The following is a 17,672-nucleotide window of genomic DNA, read 5'->3' on the forward strand; positions in this document are numbered from 1 at the left end:
TATCATACACATACACATACATACACACAAATATAACTGAAGTGCTAGATTTTATAGTTACATGAAAATACTTTGAAATGGTAAATGGGATTTAAAATCCCACTTAGAGTACAATTTTAGGGATAATATACTGAATCATGTATTTATTGATGATTCTGTTAATATTCTATGAGCAATATTACTTTTGTTTATGTTTGAGGTTTTAAGTAATATCTCAAATATTAGAATATTTGCCAAACTTAACTCCCTGGTATGAAATGGGACATGTGGAATGTAAATGGAGGAAATCAAACATAACTCTGTTTACTCATGGATATAACCAAAGTGTAGGGGAAATGAGAAGGAGGAAACTTTTATTGGAGAAATAATTAACTTACCAATCAAAGCTTAAAACAAAATCCAATTAATTGATTTGTATATTGTTGTTCCTTACTGGAGATAGTAGCTTGCACTCATTGTCAGTCAGGGCATGTGTTTCTGTATAATGAATAGCATTTCATTTTGGAATAGTTTCTCTGCTAAGAATTGTGTTAAATGACTTTGGTACTAGAAGATTCTGTCCATCATTATAATTGATTCTTTTACATTTCTTACTTAACTAGAAAGATGAGGAGAGAGGAAAAAGTTCCAGTAATCCTATTGCTTTATAGATCGGTCCTAAAATATGAGTTTGCACATTCAAGTATGACATTGAAGATGCAAATTTTAAAATGCACTAAAAGACATCAGACTTTAGAGATAGCCAGATACATTTAAATATTTTTATTATTTTATGAATCTTAAATCAAGCAAGAGTCTGAAATAGAATTTCATTTAGCATTGACCACATCTTGATAAAAAGGCCTATGAAAATTTAAAATATATCTATCTTTATTTTTTCATTCCCCCCCCCCATTTAGGTCTGGATGTGTGTTAGAGCATAAACAACATTTGGCAATTTTTATATATCTCTTTAACTTTGTAAAACATTTATTTATTCAATTATTTTTAATACACATTGCTTTATAAATCATATTGGAAGAGAAAAATCAGAACAAAAGGGAAAAAGCTTGGGAGATAGAAAAAAACAGAAAAAAAGAAGTGAACATGCAATGTGTTGATTTACATGCAATCTCCACAGTTCTTTTTCTAGATATAAATGGCATTTTCTTTCCAAAGCCTATAGTAATTGCTTTGGATCACTGAACCACTGAAATGAACCAAATCTCTCATAGTTTCTCGTCACATATTCTTGCTGTTATTTGTACAATGTATTCATGGTTCTGCTTTTTTCACTCAGCATCAGTTCATGTAAATCTTTCTAAGTCTTACTAAAATCAGCTTATTCATCCTTTTCTATAGAACAATAATATTCAATTACCTTCATATACCACAGGTTATTCAGCTTTTCCCCAAATGATGGATATCTATTTATTTTCCAATTCTTTGCTATCACAAAAAAAGTTGCTACAAATATTTTTGCACATGTGGTCATTTTTCCTCCTTTATGATTTCCTTGGAATACAGACCCAAAGATGGCACTGCTTGGTCAAAGGGTATGAACGGTTTTATAGCCCTTTGGGAATAGTTCCATATTGTTCTCCCAATTGGTTTGTTCATTTCACATCTCTACCAACAATGCATTAGTGTCCAATTTTCCCTCCAATATTTATCATTATCTTTTCCTGTCATCTTAATCAATCTGAGAAGTGTGAGGTGATATCTCAGATTTGTTTTAATTAACATTTCTCTAATCAGTAGTTATTTAGAGCATTTTTCTGGCTTCAGTATCAGTACCATATTTTTGTCATGAAAGGAATTTGGCACGACTCCTTCTTTACCTATTTTCCCAAATAGTTTACATATTGTTGCAATTAATTGCTCTTTAAATATTTGGTAGAATTCATTTGTAAATCCATCTGACACTGGAGATATTTTTCTCAGGGAGTTCATTAATGACTTGTTCAATTTCTTTTTCTAAAATGGAACTATTTAAATAATTTATTTCCTCTTCTGTTAATTTGGGCAATTTATATTTTTGTAAATATTAATTCATTTTTATTAGGTTATCAAATTTGCTGCCATAGTTGGGTAGAATAGCTCCTAATTATTGCTTTAATTTCTTTGTCATTGGTGGTAATTTCACCCTTTTCATTTTTGATGCTGGTGATTTGGTGTTTTTCTTTCCCTTTTTTGATCAAATTGACCAGAGATTTATCAATTTTGTTTTTTTTCTTTTTTTATAGAAGCAACTTTTAATTTTATTAAGGAGTTCAATAGTTTTCTTAGTTTTAATTTTATTAATCTCTCTTTTGAGTTTTAGAATGTCTAATTTGATATTTAATTGGGGATTTTAAATTTGTTCTTCTAGATTTTTAAGTTGCATGCTCAATTGATCTCCTCTTTCTCTATTTTATTCATATAGCTATTTGGAGATACAAAATTTTTTCCTAAGAACTACTTTGGTTGTGTCTCACAGGTTTTGGTCAAATTAAAGCTGTAGTAATTGCTTCATGCTGAATCTGGTTGGGGGAAAAGAGATATTGCTAATTTTCTATCTCTGATCACATACTATCTCTCTCTCTCTCTCTCTCTCTCTCTCTCTCTCTCTCTCCATCACTCTGTTTCTGTTTGTCTCTCCATTTCTCTAATGTAAATCTTGAGGTAGTTAGGCAGGTAGGGCAATATGTAGAACTCAAGAAGACTCAAGATGACATCTAGTGTCAGACAGTCACTACGTGTATAACTTTGAGCAAGTCATTTAATTGTTATCTGCCTCAGTTTCTTCACCTGTAAAATGATCACAATGGCAACAACAGATACTTCCCAGGGTTGTTGTAAAGAAAAAAAAAGAGAAAATGTTTATGAAAGATTGCAAATCTTAAAACACTGCAGAGATATTAGCTATTACAAGATTTAGATTACAAAGAACTTTTCCACTGGTTACTATAGAAATGGATAAGAAAATGATATTATGGAAAACCACTTTAGTATCTTTCCAAGAAAATACTACAAGGGGCCATGGAGAGTTCTATGTGACTAAAATGATTGAACAACAAATAATAACTAATCTTATGTATCTTGTATATGTTGTATTAATAACCAATAACTAACATTTATAAAACCTTAAGTTTTGCAAAGTGTTTTTTTCCATCAACCTTGGAAAGTTATTCCTATTTAACAAAAAAGGAAAGTAGTCAGGATCTGAGATATGCCATTTGTGAAAAGCCACAGAGTTTGTAAATACTAGAGCCAAGATGATTCCAGGAATTAAAATCTCAATGACTAATCAGTGTAATCTTGAGTGATTAATTACAGATGGGGACCCACATATTCTTTCTCTGATCCTTTTTGGTAGACTCAGAAAATAGCAAGCAAAAAAAAGGGAGAAAATAAAGTGCAAGCAGTCAAGTTAGAAGTAATCTCTTGAAATAAAAATAGCTCAAGGGATCATTGTTAGAGTGGAAGGATCATATGAATTCTCTCCCATACCAGGGAACCTATAGTACTTAGTACCATTCATATTTATTATTTTGTTAATACATACATTTTATATCTTAATGTCTTAGTTTGGTCCTAAGCTTTATAATTTTTGTTATGTCTTATCCTCCTTACTAAAATAGTAAATATGTATAGAACAGAAGTGATATCTTACTTGTTTCCGTATATTTTTTTTTTAGCATCTACTACCTAGCGTAGTGCTTTGCATTTAAAATATGTTTAATAAGTATTTGTTGATTTGAGAAAAAAAAACTTTTTAAAAGTGCCATTTGGTATCATACATTAAATTTTTAATTTTTCTTTATTATCTTATTTTCTTCTCTAAGCTATTTCCATAATAAGATGTTTGTATAAACTTTTCTTTAAGAATCTATTTTCCTTAAGATTTTTTATGATGATTAAATTATGGTGTCAGACCATGAATAGAAATGAGCACATAGGGTGTTTGTTAATGGACTTTTGGTATTTTCTGATATATATGAAGGTACCTGCCCTAGTGCCTTGTGGCTCACAGCATCCCCAAAAGCCATCTAATGGATACCCTGGAGTGACTTAACACTGTGTTAAGTATGGAGAACAAAATCAACATTATTTGCTATAATGGAGATGTTGTCATTGTAATAAAACATTGTCACCAGATCAACAGTTCAAGCTGTGAAAATAAATGTCATAACTTTGCCTCCTAACCAGTGGGAGACCATTTCCTAGTAAATAGTGTTCTAATCATGTGATTCTCTGATATACAAATACTATAGCTGAGTTACATTTTATAATCATTCTGACTTTCTTCTTTGCTTCATTAGAAAAAACTTTTCATGTTGGCGAAGTGACCCGTTTCTACCCAAAGAATTCCAGGACTCGTGTGGCTGTTTGGTAGGTCTCTTAAAGAATAAAGTCCAGGCAAGGAGGAACATTTGTTCCTTTAATCTGTTTCCAGTACCAGTTGTTAACTGAATAGTTGTCAATCTCTTCTTTTGTTTATTCAGAAATTATTTACTCTCTGCTTCCCTCTCCTATCCTCCTCTATCTTCCCTTCCTCCCTCTCTTCTTTCCTTCATTCCTTTCCCAGTTAGCTAAAACTGTCATATATCTTTTATATATTTTATTGTTAGAGTTAGGTTTGACATAATTAATGTTTGTGGTGCAAAATTGTCCCCCATCATTTAATCCAATGGGGCAGCTAGGTGACACAACAGATAGATTGCTGGTGATGTAGTCAGGGAGACTCATTGAGTTCAAATCTAGCCTTGGATACTTATTAACTATGTGTCCCTGTGCAAATCACTTAACCCTGTTTCCTCATTTGTAAAATGAGCTAAAGAAGAAAATGGAAAACCACTCCAATATTTTTGTCAAGAGAACTCTAAATGAGGTCACAAAGAGTCAAACAAAATTGAAAAATGACTGATATTTAATCCAATGCCCATTAACACATGATATTTATAAAGTAGCCACATCTTCATTCAGTTAGAAAGTACTTGCCTTTTGGAGCAGGTTCCAACTTCTAAGGCTAGACTTCTCCAAATCTATTGTTGGAAGTTTTACGTGTGCTACAAACAAGAGCATAGATACAAATACCACCACTAACAAATATTTAGACTTGTTTTATTCAATTTATAAACAAGTTGTATTAAATTTTTTTCTTTTCTTTTTTTAGGATTTATTTTGTATATATGTTGCATATACTTTTCTGTGTAAATATTATTTCTCCTCTGGCCTTTCCTTTCCTAGAAAAAAATGCAATATCATTTTGATCTTTCTATCCCTAGCACTTAGTTTGGTGTCTGATATATAATAGATATTCAATAAATGCTTATTGTTTGTAGTTAAAAAGAACATGGAATATGTTTTCACCAAAAGAAAAAGTATCATAAATTCTAATTGGTGATCAGATTTATCTGGGGAAAATCCTTAAAGGAACAATGAATTTGACCTAATGATATTAGTTTGAGTTTTGTTAATTGGGAGAGCTGTACCTTAGCGGAATTTTTCTTGCTGTGGCATCAATCCTGGGCAAAATTCTAAAGTAGATGGGGTCTATTTTAGGTGCCCAGCTCTTCATGTTCAACTTCTAGTTGGAAATTTTCTCCAAAAACAAATTCTTACTGAATGAAGAAAATGTGGCTACTTCATATGACCTTCTCTTTGGTCTCCTAGAAGGCTATAGAAAATAAATTCCTACTGCAATGCTTCAACCTTATCATTTTTTTGTTTTCTCATCAAGCACAGCAAGCTAGAAAATTCTCTTCCTTCTATCAAGGAAATACTGATTTCTTCCCTAAAATCCTAAGTATTACGAAGAAGACAGTAATGCAACTATTGAACTGTTTCAGTCATTTTTCACTTATGTCTTTTTGTGACCCACATTTGCGGTTTTCTTGACAAATATACAATTGTTAGGTACAATGTCTTGTGGCAGATATTTCAAATACAATAATGAAAATAAGATTATATATATTCTTTCAAAAATTACTATATAAAGACCATAAAATTTACATGTCTGATCATTTATACATGTAAATTACTTTATAATCCTTTGAAATTTGAAAAGAGCAAGGGAAAAGTTTTTTTTGTTGTTGTTATTTATTTGTTTTTTAGCACTATGAATAATTCAAGCAGGGAGACAACATTGGTTCATTCTGAGGGAAATTAATTTTGTCTTTTTGAAAGAGGTAGAATTTATGATCAGTCTTTGAAAGAAACGAGAAAGTGGTAAAGCAGAAATCAGAAAAAAACGGGAGAGGATGGAGGACTCCAAAGAAGGGGGTTAAGTCATTCTAAGTCTGGGGCAAAGCACAAATATCATTCTTATGAAGCATGAAAAAGATGAAATTAGAAGTGATTAATAATGAAATTCAGCTGAAATACAGAGATCCCCAAAGGACAAAATAATATCTAGAATAGCTAGATTATTATTATATAATAGCTAGTATATATATATATATAAAATAGCTTGAATAATAGCTATATAATACCTAGAAAATATAGCTACTTCTAAGTTTGTAGAGGACTTATCAGGGATGGTAGAGACAGCATTTCATTTTAGGTGTGCTTTGAATTGGATGAACTCTGATATGCTCCAAAGAAGTAGTGATTGTATATAGCTTATCCAATGTCACAGTCTTAAATAGGATCAAAATCTCTAGAATTTCAGTTTAATACTCTATTCAAAACTTTCTGTCAAGTGTCATAGTAATTTAGTTCCCTTTCTAACAATTTTTATGGATCAATTTTTTCATGATCAGTTGTAAATTCTAGATTTAAAGAACAGTACTTGTACTCAATGTCAAGCATTAGGCTCTGCAAATAGATGAATTTGTTGTTGTATAGTTATTTCTGACTCTTCATAACCTTCTTTGGGGCTTTCATGGTAAAGACACTGGAGTGATTTTCCTTTTGCTTCTCTAGCTCATTTACAGATGAGAAAACTGAAATAAACAGAGTTAATTGACTTAGTGAAGGTCATACAGCTAGTACTTCTCTGAGGCCAAGTTTAAACTCAGGAAGTTGAGTCTTCCTAATTCCATGCATGGCACTTTATCCATTTGCCACCTATATTCCTGTATAGAAGAATAGAATGAAAGAAATTTGGGTAGGGAGAAACCAGAACTTCTGAGAGGTAGGATCATATTTTAAATGTCTTATCAAAAGCAATGAAGTTAGAGGATCTTGGGTTTATAAGAAATAATAGATCTGGGTATTTGAATTCAAGGCCTATGACTCCAAATCCAAGGCCTATTTAACTATACATTGTTATTGTTTTTTGAGCTTCATACTTTAACCTACATTTCTTAATTTAATTTTAAAAAATCTAATTTAATTTAAACTTTGTTACATTTTCCATTTGATTCTACTCTTTACATGATGACTTCTGTGCTAAGAACAAGGAATGTGGTTAAAGATCTTAGGATTAGAGACCCAAAGCTGTGGAAATGAACTTTGAGGCTGTCTAGTACAGACCTTTCATTTTATAGATGAAGAAACTGAGACTAAGAGAGGTTAAATGCCTTGTTAAACTCCACCTGATATTCATCAGAGATGAGATTTAACCCAAAGCCTTTGACTCCAGAGTCATACTCCTACTCTCATTAGAAAATAAATGTATATCTGCATTGCCCTCATATTCTTTATATCCTTTTGAAAGAAACACATTTATTTGAACTCTGACTGCTTTTTTATAATCCTCCCAGCATAGCTCTTCTTTTAGGTTCATTAATGTCATTACCTTGACTGTGAAAACAGTTTCTGCTTTCAGTTTTTACTAGCAATTGAAAATTTACATGCATAAAAAGATTTAAAGATCTGTAATAACTAATCAGTATGATTGCAAAAGGAAATTCTAAAATTTAAGGGATCCTTATAGAGATTTTAGCTTTCTGAAATTAAACTCCCTATAATTTCTTTTAAAATGATAAAAAGAAAAAAATCAAATATAGGTTAGAAGTATAATAGTAAAATTAAATAATGGTTTTCTTAAACTATTGACTAACGAGTAGAATTTTTGATTTAAAAGTGGGTTCCTATTTATATCTTCTTTTAAATTTCAGAGATGTCCAAAAGAGAACACCAGTGCCCCCTACTTGAAGAACAGTAAGGGACATACTTTGTTTAATCTTTCAGCATTTGATGTAGAAGAATACTTATTATGGCCTTCAAAAAAACCAAGGTAACAGTATAGTATATTAATAATTTGAGTTGTTTTGGCATGCAAATATTTTAGCAAATGGTAGCATAATTATAAACTCAATTCTTGACGTATTTGGACATAAAATGTAATGTTCTATTGCTTGCTGTCATCGCTGCTGCTATGGAATCTATTAAGCCACCTAGTAAAACTTTGTGGAAAGAAGGGGTACAAGCAATAGTGGGGCATAAGATTTCATATAACTATAAAACTTAATAAAAATGTGATTCACAAAGCATGATGGAATTCTCTAAAAGTACATGAGAATCATTAATATTTATCAAGTTAGTAGACTTCTAACAATGGCAATTTTTTTCTTTCCCTTTGGGTGTAGCCTTCAAATGAAAATCTTTTACTTTGTTTTGAATTACCTCTATCAAAGGTGGCAACTTAACTAAGGAAGATATAAAACGCAATCTCTGCTTGCTATTTCTTGAATCCTCGGTACTAAATTTTCTCAGAAACAGTATAGTACTTTCATTCATTCTTTTTTTTTTTATTTATCATCTTCTACTTGGAAGCAAATATTTTTCAAGAAACAGCAGGAGTGGGGGCAAGTAAAGTAGAAAACTATTTTGTGATTTTGACTTCTCTCAACACTATATCATCATCATATGGAAAAGAGGAAGCTATTGGGAAGATCCCATCCTTAGACATTAATAACTAATCATTAATGATTTTTGAATATTGAAGATTATAATTTTTTTGAATAGCATATACTTCTACCCTAATTGAACAAAATGTGCAAATTTTTAAAATGTTATTCTTCACTTATGTCTGTTAGTAATTCATGATAATGATTTCAATTCCATAAACTATTATTATGTATCTACCATGTGGAAAGCATCGTACCTAGCACAGTGCTTGACATAAGTGACCAAGAAATGCATATAAAATTGAATTCAATGGAAAGATATCCACTTTGTGCAGTTTCCATTTATGTGTATATATTGGCTTAGACTGCTGTATAAAAATTGTGCAATTCCTTTAATTCTGTCAATGTAGGCTAATATCTTTTGCAAGGCAATGTTTTACCATTGTGTCAATACCACTGACAATTGATATTGACTAAGTACCTGATGATAGATTTAATATTTTTAGGCTTGGAGGCTGGTCTTTTGGAGTGAGGATCCCTAATCAAGGTGAAGACTCAAATATAAATATGTCAAAATCTCAAACTCTGGCAAAGGTAAAATTTCTTCTTCTTAAATTTCTCAATATGATCATGGAAAAAAAAGTTAAGATAGTTATAGTCAATAACGTTTAAGGAACCAAATCAAAAAATTTTTTGAGTTCCTCTTTTCAAATATATTTTGTTGCTTAAAAAATTATATTTCCTTTGAGAGACTATATAACTAGGATAGAGGGGCCTAAAGTAGCATTTACATTTCTCAAACATTGAAACTTTGGAAACTAAAATTAAAAGAGAATGAGTGGGAACTAGAAAAACGACTCTTTTTTTTTTTCTAACAATTCCCATTTACTCTTTCTTCCCAAAATCAAGTTCTTTTGTAATTTTTTTAATATAGAGAACTTAGGATGTTGAAGGGTACTCAAAATAAGTACCACTCTACTCACACCTCTCCTCTCTTCTATTTCTTCTTTTGACCCTCCTTCTCATTGCTTAGATACAGTTGATTAGATATACTTCATTACTTTAAAAACAAAAGCAACAGATATTGAGCTGCAACAGGAGGGTTTCAGATCAGACATAAAGAAGGTTCACACTATTAGGATTGTTGGATTTTGGAACTTGTGACTCAAGGTATATCTTCCCAATTCTTTGAGATCACTTAAGTAGAAATTCTTTTAACATTAGTTCCCATTTTAGGTGCTGACCTCAAATTCAAAGTTTTTTTTTTTCCTTTGTAGTAATCTACCTCCCCTAAATATCAAATAGTTTTGTTATCTCCATAGTTTGGCTTTTCTATCTCAAGTACATTGTAATCCAGTGATTAACTTTACTCATTTTCTTTGATATTTTTCTTTCTATTATATCTATTCAGGAGTTTCATGGCCCTTATTCTTCTTTAGTCCTTTTTAAATTTTTTATATTTCTTCCACTCTTGGCTTCTTTGGCATATTTAGAAAGCAATCTCTTAATGGGTTCTGTTATCATTTTGTTGTTATGCTCTTGGTTACTGTGTTTTTTACTTTTTTATTTAAAAATTTTTTTTTAATTAAAAAGTTTTATTTATTCATTTATTTATTTTGGTTACTGTGTTTTATTATCCTTCTTGTAATTCTGTTTCCTGGGGTGTTTAAAAAGCAAATAATTTTTGAGGGTCTGATTTTCTTTCTAGAAATGTTTAAAATAGATTGTTAGTTTTCTGTCTCTTTCCTTTTCCTGATAATGGTTAAAATCATCTTTGCATGGTAGGTCACCTTGTTTTCTCTTTCATTCTCCTTTGTTCTTCAGAATTATTATTTTGTTCACTCTTCCTATTTCTGCAAAAATAGTCTTGTGGTATTCAAACTTTCTATCCTTTGTGTTTGAAAGTCTTTCTCTTGGTTGAGAGAAGAATTTGTCATTTTTCAGTGGAATTTTAAAATTTAACCACTGTGTCTTGCAATATTGGGTTTGATTTTTTCTTATTTTTATTTGTTTCAATTCAGTGGAGGCAATCTGTGGAATTTTTTTACTAACATCTTGTTTTCTGTGATTAGAAGAATTGACAATTTTCTTATATTGCTTTTTGTATTATGGTGTTCAAGCTTTTATTTTTGTTTCAGTGGATCTTGTTCTTCTGGGAAACCTGTAATGCTTGCATAAAGATCGTGCTTTCTTTGAATGTCACTGATTTTTGCTTCTCTTCTGGATAATACTTTATTTCTGTGAATTTGAATTCCTAATTAGTTATTCTTTTTTGTGATCCTTACAACTATGGATTCAACCTTTTCTATATTATGCCAACTGTTTTGTTGTTCAGGCCCTACATTTTTCTATTACAATTTTTACTTTTCTTTTAAACTATTTAGGAACATTTGCTATAATTCTAGGCTCTTTTAAGTATCCACAAGGCCTCTGCCTCATGGGGTGTTGATAATTTTCTTTGTTTTGTAATATTTATTCATATATGCTTGAAATATTTTGCTTCACCTGGAGACCACATTCTCTTCCATTATTAATTCATTTTGGTTTACTTGCCTATGCTCAACCTCTTTAATTGAGTTTTCTACCTCCTGAGATGTTTAGTAATTTCTTTTGCATTTTACCCTTCTACTTTCTTCTGTTGCTCACTTTCTGACTCTTGGGGTTTCCTTGGGTTCTGTATCTCAACGCATGTCAACCTCTTTCTAAGTTGGTCAATTCATAGTTTACTCACCTCATTCTTGGCCCCAAATAACTTCTGAAGGGCAAAACTGATCATAGCATTTGTAAAATACTATTTAACCACACATGTCCTATACCATATCTCTCCAATTCTGAGTTTTAGTTCTGTGGTGCACATGGCTTTTATATCTTTTTCTCTATTTTTATAGCATTTTATTTTCCAAATACATAGAAAAATATTTTTCAACATCCATTTTTTGTAAGATTTTGTTTTCCATATTTCCCTTCCCCCTCCTTTCCCTTTCCCCTAAGACAGCACACAATCTGATATGTAAAATTTGTGCAATTCTTTTAACTCTATTTTCATATTTGTCATGTGCCAAAAAAAAGAAACAGATCAAAAGAGAAAATAAACCATATGAAAGAAAACAAAGAAGCAAAAAGTTGAAAGTTGTCTTAATTCGCATTTCTGTAATCAATAGTGATTTAGAGCATTTTTTCAATTATTAAAAATGGCTTTAATTTCTTCATCTGAAAATTATCTGTTCATATGCTTTGACTATTTAACAATTGGTTAATAACTTGTATTCTTATAAATTTGAATCAGTTCTCTATAGATTTTAGAAATGAAGTCTCTATCATAAACATAGGTTGTAAAATCTCTTTCCTTCTAATTTTTCTACATTGATTTGGTTTGAGCAAAATTTTATTAATTTAATGTAATCAAAAGTATCCATTTTTGCATTTCATAATGTTCTGTAATTCTTCTTTGGCCACAAATTATTCCACTCTTAAAGATATAACAGTCTGACAAGTAGACTATCCCTTGCTGTACTAATCTGCTTATAGTATCATCCTTTATGTCCATGAACACTTTTTGCCCTTATTTTAGTATAAGGTGTTAGAGTTTCATATCTTGAACAAATTACTTTTGCGGTACACATCACACAGAGAAGGATGTATGTGTGAAGGAACATAGAATTGAGTTCTTTTGCAAGCCTGTGAGTTGTTCTGTATAGCTTGTGTACAAAAAAGAGGTAATGAGAGAGATTATTTTAGTGAGTCTAGGAACTAGTTTTTAAATATTTTGAGTACTTTGTATAGGTAGACAGAATTGAAATAGCTTTTATGTTATTTGCAAAATTCCCATTTTAGAGATATTTGAGAGGTCATGAGGATCAGAAAAAAAAGTCCAGCTCTCTATCTCATTGGTTTGATTATCTATATCTTAAACAATCAGCCAATCCAATCAATTCCTCTTCAACTTGTGTAATTCTTATCTATGTCTTACTATTACTAAACATGTGGAGTATATTTAGTCTGGTGGGGACTTTGCCTGCTTTCTGTTATAACAAGTACATTAATAAAAAATAAAAATTGTTTATTGATTATCCATTACTCTCATTATTATTGGTGCATCTCCTTTTTCATGTATATATTTGCACTATTTCTACTTTCTAAGTACTTGTTTATAATTATCATTCTTTAGGTAATATTCAATTTCAGTTTTTCAGTGATTATATCTATATCTATCAATTTTTATGTATATATATGTACATATATGTGTATCCATGTGTATATCATGTGTATCATGTATACATATGTAATATGTATATTTATATTTATACACAGTATATGTTTATGATAGATAATGATCTGCTATTATATTATAAATACGATAACTACAATTAATTGTTTTTGTCATATTTTCTTTAAAAATATTTATTTTAAAACTAATTCAAAGTAGGAAAAAAAGGAAAACAAAACTAAAAAAAGAAAAAAAATTGCCATATTCACAGCATAACATAACATGAGAGGATTCAAAATATGGGACAATAAATTTACATTTAAAGAAAGTCTGTATAATAGATACTACATATTGTGTTCAGACCTGTCTACCTTTTCTTTATTTCTTTAGAGGTTTTCTTTTGTTGTTTGCTTTGCACTTTTTACTTTATTCTTTTTTTTTTCTCCTTCTTTCATCCTCCCCTTCCCCAAGAAGGCTACAACTAAGAATGGATATATGTGTATGTGTGTGTGTGTGTATATACATATACATATATATATATGTATATGTATATACACACACATATGCACATCAACATACATATATACACAGAGGTATCTATAATCACACACATACATATATTCATATATATACATTAGTATACTTCTATGTAAAGCTCTGAAGGTGGATAACATCATCCTTTATAAGTTTAGCTCTTTACATATTTTTCTAAATTCACTAACTCATTTTCTATAACACAGCAATATCCCAGGCTTTTACTATCTAGTTATTTTAAATATTCTAAAACAATATTGATTAGGGCTGACATATAATGTAGTTCCCCCATTTTTCTCTTTTGATTAAATCTATTTTAGTTTTAATTTTGAGATCAATAATTTCTACACCTGCTTTTTTTCCTAATAAATTGTATTCCTGATCACTATTGTTATATTTGTATGTATGTCTTATTTCTTATCTCTGCTGACTCCATTGCTTTACTTCTATTTGCTACCTTGCATTTACTTACTAAACCTACCTCACCTCCAAAAAAACCCTTCCTTAGCTTTTCTCTTCATCATTTTCTTCCCTCTTCATCTGATCTCTATTAATCTGCAAACTTATTTTATTCCTGTTTAATCTATATACCTTTTATCCTCCCCATCCTATTCCCTGCCTCTTATTTCTTAATAAATTTAGAAGATGTTTACATCCTTTTAGGGCTGTGTGTGTGTGTGTGTATGTGTGTATATATGTGTGTGCATGTATGTATAAAATTCCTTCTTTAACTTATTCTTAATGTGAGTAGGATTTCAAAACAAGCCCTCCTACCTTATCCAATTCCTGTGTCAGTTCTTGCTCTGCCAACTCTTTTGTGCAATATAATCACTTTTTTTTAACCTATTCCTATGTGTTTTAACTTTTTAGAATCATATCATACACAGCTCTACTTGAATCTTTTTATTAGAACTACCCAATTACTATTGATGGTCTTATACATTTGGTTTATGTTTCCACATATAAAGCATGAAGAATTTGTCCTTATGAATTCCCTTGAAATTAATCTTTGATGTTTATTTTATATTTTTCTTCAGTCTCGTATGTCAAAATTTCTATTAATGTCAGGTCTTTTTTGCAACAAAATCCTGAAAGTCTAGCATTTCATTGAATTTTTATCATTTAGGGTTATGTTTAACTTTGCTGGAGATGATATTTTTAGCAGCAGCCCTAGTTCTTTTACTCTTTCATATATAGATTTGATATGTAGTGCAGTCTTTTAATGTTGTCACTGCTAGGTCTTATGTGATTTCTAATTATTGTTCTGATGCATTTGAATTATGTTTTTCCTTTTTGGTCATAATATTTTCTCCTTGGGATGGGGATTTCAGAATTTGCTTGTGATGTTCTTGTATGTTTTCCTCAAAGGATCTTTTTTCAGGCCCTCTTATTATGATACTTCAGGAAAATTAAAAAAAAATATTTCTTGTATTATTGTAATATAATTCTGTTTTTTGATTGTAGTTTTCAGGTAATCCAATTATTATTATATTTTCTCTTTTTGATCTGTTCTTCAACCTGTTCTTTTACTTATGAAATGTTTCATGTTTTCTATTTTTCAGTTCTTTATTTCTTCTTCTATTATTCTTTATTTCTTCTTCTTCATATCTTCTATATCTTTCATTCTTGATTATTATTTCTTTGCTTTTTATAATTTCACTGACTTTCCCTTGCCTAATTCTAGTTTTCAAGGAGTCATTTTCTTTTTTAAGATAATGAATCTCCTTTTCTAGTTGATTGTCTTTCTTTTCATAAGGTTATTGTTTTTCTTGGAATGTTCTTTTTATTTAGCTTTACCTCAATCTTTCTCACTTGACTTTGAAAGTCTTTTTTAAGTTCTTCTGCGATTTCTTTTTGGGCAGATGACTATTTGCTAGTATTCTTTGGGGTAGGAGAATTTTTTCCTTTAGTATCTTTCTTGGAGGATTAACCCTTATCTTCCTTATTCCCGTAGTAACTTTCTGTGGTTGTTTCTTTTTCATTAATGTGCTTTTTTTATTTGTATTCAGAGCAAATTATTAGTATAATCACTTCTAGTTTGGGGGCATAGAAGATGATGCCTCTGGCTCAGTTTCTCCTTCAGCACTCCCTTCTGGCCTAAAATTTGGAACTTGAAACCAAAAATTCAGTCCTCCTTTAAGTGTCTCCAGGCAGTAGCATCCCTGTCGCATTGCTTCTATATTTACTTGGTTGTGCTGGTTCTTTCTTGCCCTGGGCCACATCAACAAAGGTTCCCTCAATCTTTTCAGATGCAGAGTCTCAACTCTGTCTAGAAGGTGATAATTCCTGTATACTATGGCTGAAGCTACCTCTCAAACCAACTAATACCAGGGCAGGGCTTCCCCCTTGCTGACTTACTGTTTTAGCAGCTCTAGCCTGAAGGTGTTTGCACTTCACAGGGACCAAACCTTCATCCATGGAATCTTTCTTCAGAACTTCTCTGAATGTCCCAAGAATACCAATGTTCTTCCCCAACTCTTATTCATTTTTGGTTTACTCAGAAGTAAAATTTTGTCTTGTTTGTGGGGGGAATATGGAGAGTATGGAATTTTTAAAAAACATTCTGTCATCTTCCCCGAATCCTCTTTGACAGTTATAGAAACAGAAATATATTGATAGCTACAATTTATAACATTTAGTAGACTTTATTTTTATACAGTTTTTCTTTATGACTTAGACTCTGTCTTGAGTCTCCTTTATGATAATGGGTTAACACTTTTGGCAAGCACATGAATCATGAGATTAATGGCCAGAAGATTATAAAGTTTACTTTAGTTATATCTTTCATTATGTTTTATATAATTTTGATCAAATCATTGGAGACCCTTTGTTCTAGATACAGTTTTGCTCTACCAGATACAAATGTTTTGAGGTTGTTAACAAACTTTAAAAATTTATTAAAGTTTTTGCATTTTCCAGAAAATTTCAGAGTAAGATAGGATATAATAAAGATATGAATAATAATAGCTAATATTTATATGATGCTTATTATATGCTGGGCATTGTGCCAAGTGTGTCACAATTATTTTCTCATTTGATCCTAATAAAAAACCTGGAAGGTAAAGTACTACTACTATTATCTTCATTTCAAAGTTGAGGAAATTTAGACAAATAGAGGTGAAGTAAATTGTCCAGACTTATTTAGCTAGTAAGTGTCTGAGGCTAAAATTGAACCCAAGACTTCTTGACCCTGGGCATGGTTCTCTATCCATTCCTTTACTATAGTTGTATGATAGAATTTGTAAAAACCTCACTGTTCTATCCTAATACCCACATAAAGATTGCTTCAATATATATCTAAGTTATCATAATTTTTTACCAGGTACATGAGAAAGTAAAATGATTTAAGTATATGATTTAATACTTATTGCTATTCCTTTGGATGCCCCCCCCTTTTTTTTTACCAGTAATAAGACATGACATTTCCCCATATTTCCCTATTACCATAAAATATAACACTGTACTCCTAGTTCCCAGGCTCACAACCTAGTATTTATCCTATATTCCTAATTCTCTCTCAACCCTGCCCTCCCTACCCCAATTGAAGCCTAGGCCTGCTGATTTCACTTTGCAACATCTGTTGAATAAACCCCCTTTCTTCTCCTACTTCCACTCTTGTGTAGAATATTAACACTTTATATCTTGATTATTGCAACAGAATGCTATTTGTGGGTCTGCCTGCCTCAACTTTTCTCTCTTTGCCAATCCATCAGTCAGAAAGTGATTTCTCTAACATTTAAATTTGATCATTTCATTCTTCCTCTTCAATAAACTTTCAGTGGCTCTTTATTGCTTCCAAAAACAAATTTATTTGCTATTCAAAATCCTTCATAATCAAGACTTCTCCTACCTTTTCAGCATTTTTAGATCATACTAATATCTAATGCTATTGGCTTCCTGGGTATTCCTGAAATACACAGAAATTCATCGTTCAGCTCCAGGCATTTTCTCTATCCCCCATTCATGGGATTCTCTGCCTTCTCTGTCTGACTAATGACCACCTTGGCTTCTTTTAAATCCCAATTAAAATTTTCTATAGGAAACCTCCTACAATCCCTCTGAATTCTAGTGCTTTACTCTTTTAGTTATTTCTTGTTATGCAGTAAATAGCTCACTTTATGTATATATACATACATATATATATACATATATATATATATGTTTTTGAAGTC

The 17,672-nt window shown here is 31.0% G+C and overlaps 1 protein-coding gene across 1 annotated transcript in view; it reads left to right on the plus strand.

Annotated features, from left to right (window-relative positions):
• Nucleotides 1-17,672, plus strand: part of ABCA13 (ATP binding cassette subfamily A member 13) — a 523,487-nt gene that overhangs the window by 322,182 nt on the left and 183,633 nt on the right. The window contains 3 exon segments of the mRNA XM_074283590.1: nt 4,284-4,353; nt 8,028-8,146; nt 9,266-9,353. Of these exon segments, the coding sequence (XP_074139691.1) occupies nt 4,284-4,353; nt 8,028-8,146; nt 9,266-9,353 (277 nt within the window).

Source organism: Sminthopsis crassicaudata, chromosome 1, assembly GCF_048593235.1.
Source record: "Sminthopsis crassicaudata isolate SCR6 chromosome 1, ASM4859323v1, whole genome shotgun sequence".
Taxonomy (NCBI): Eukaryota; Metazoa; Chordata; class Mammalia; order Dasyuromorphia; family Dasyuridae; genus Sminthopsis; species Sminthopsis crassicaudata.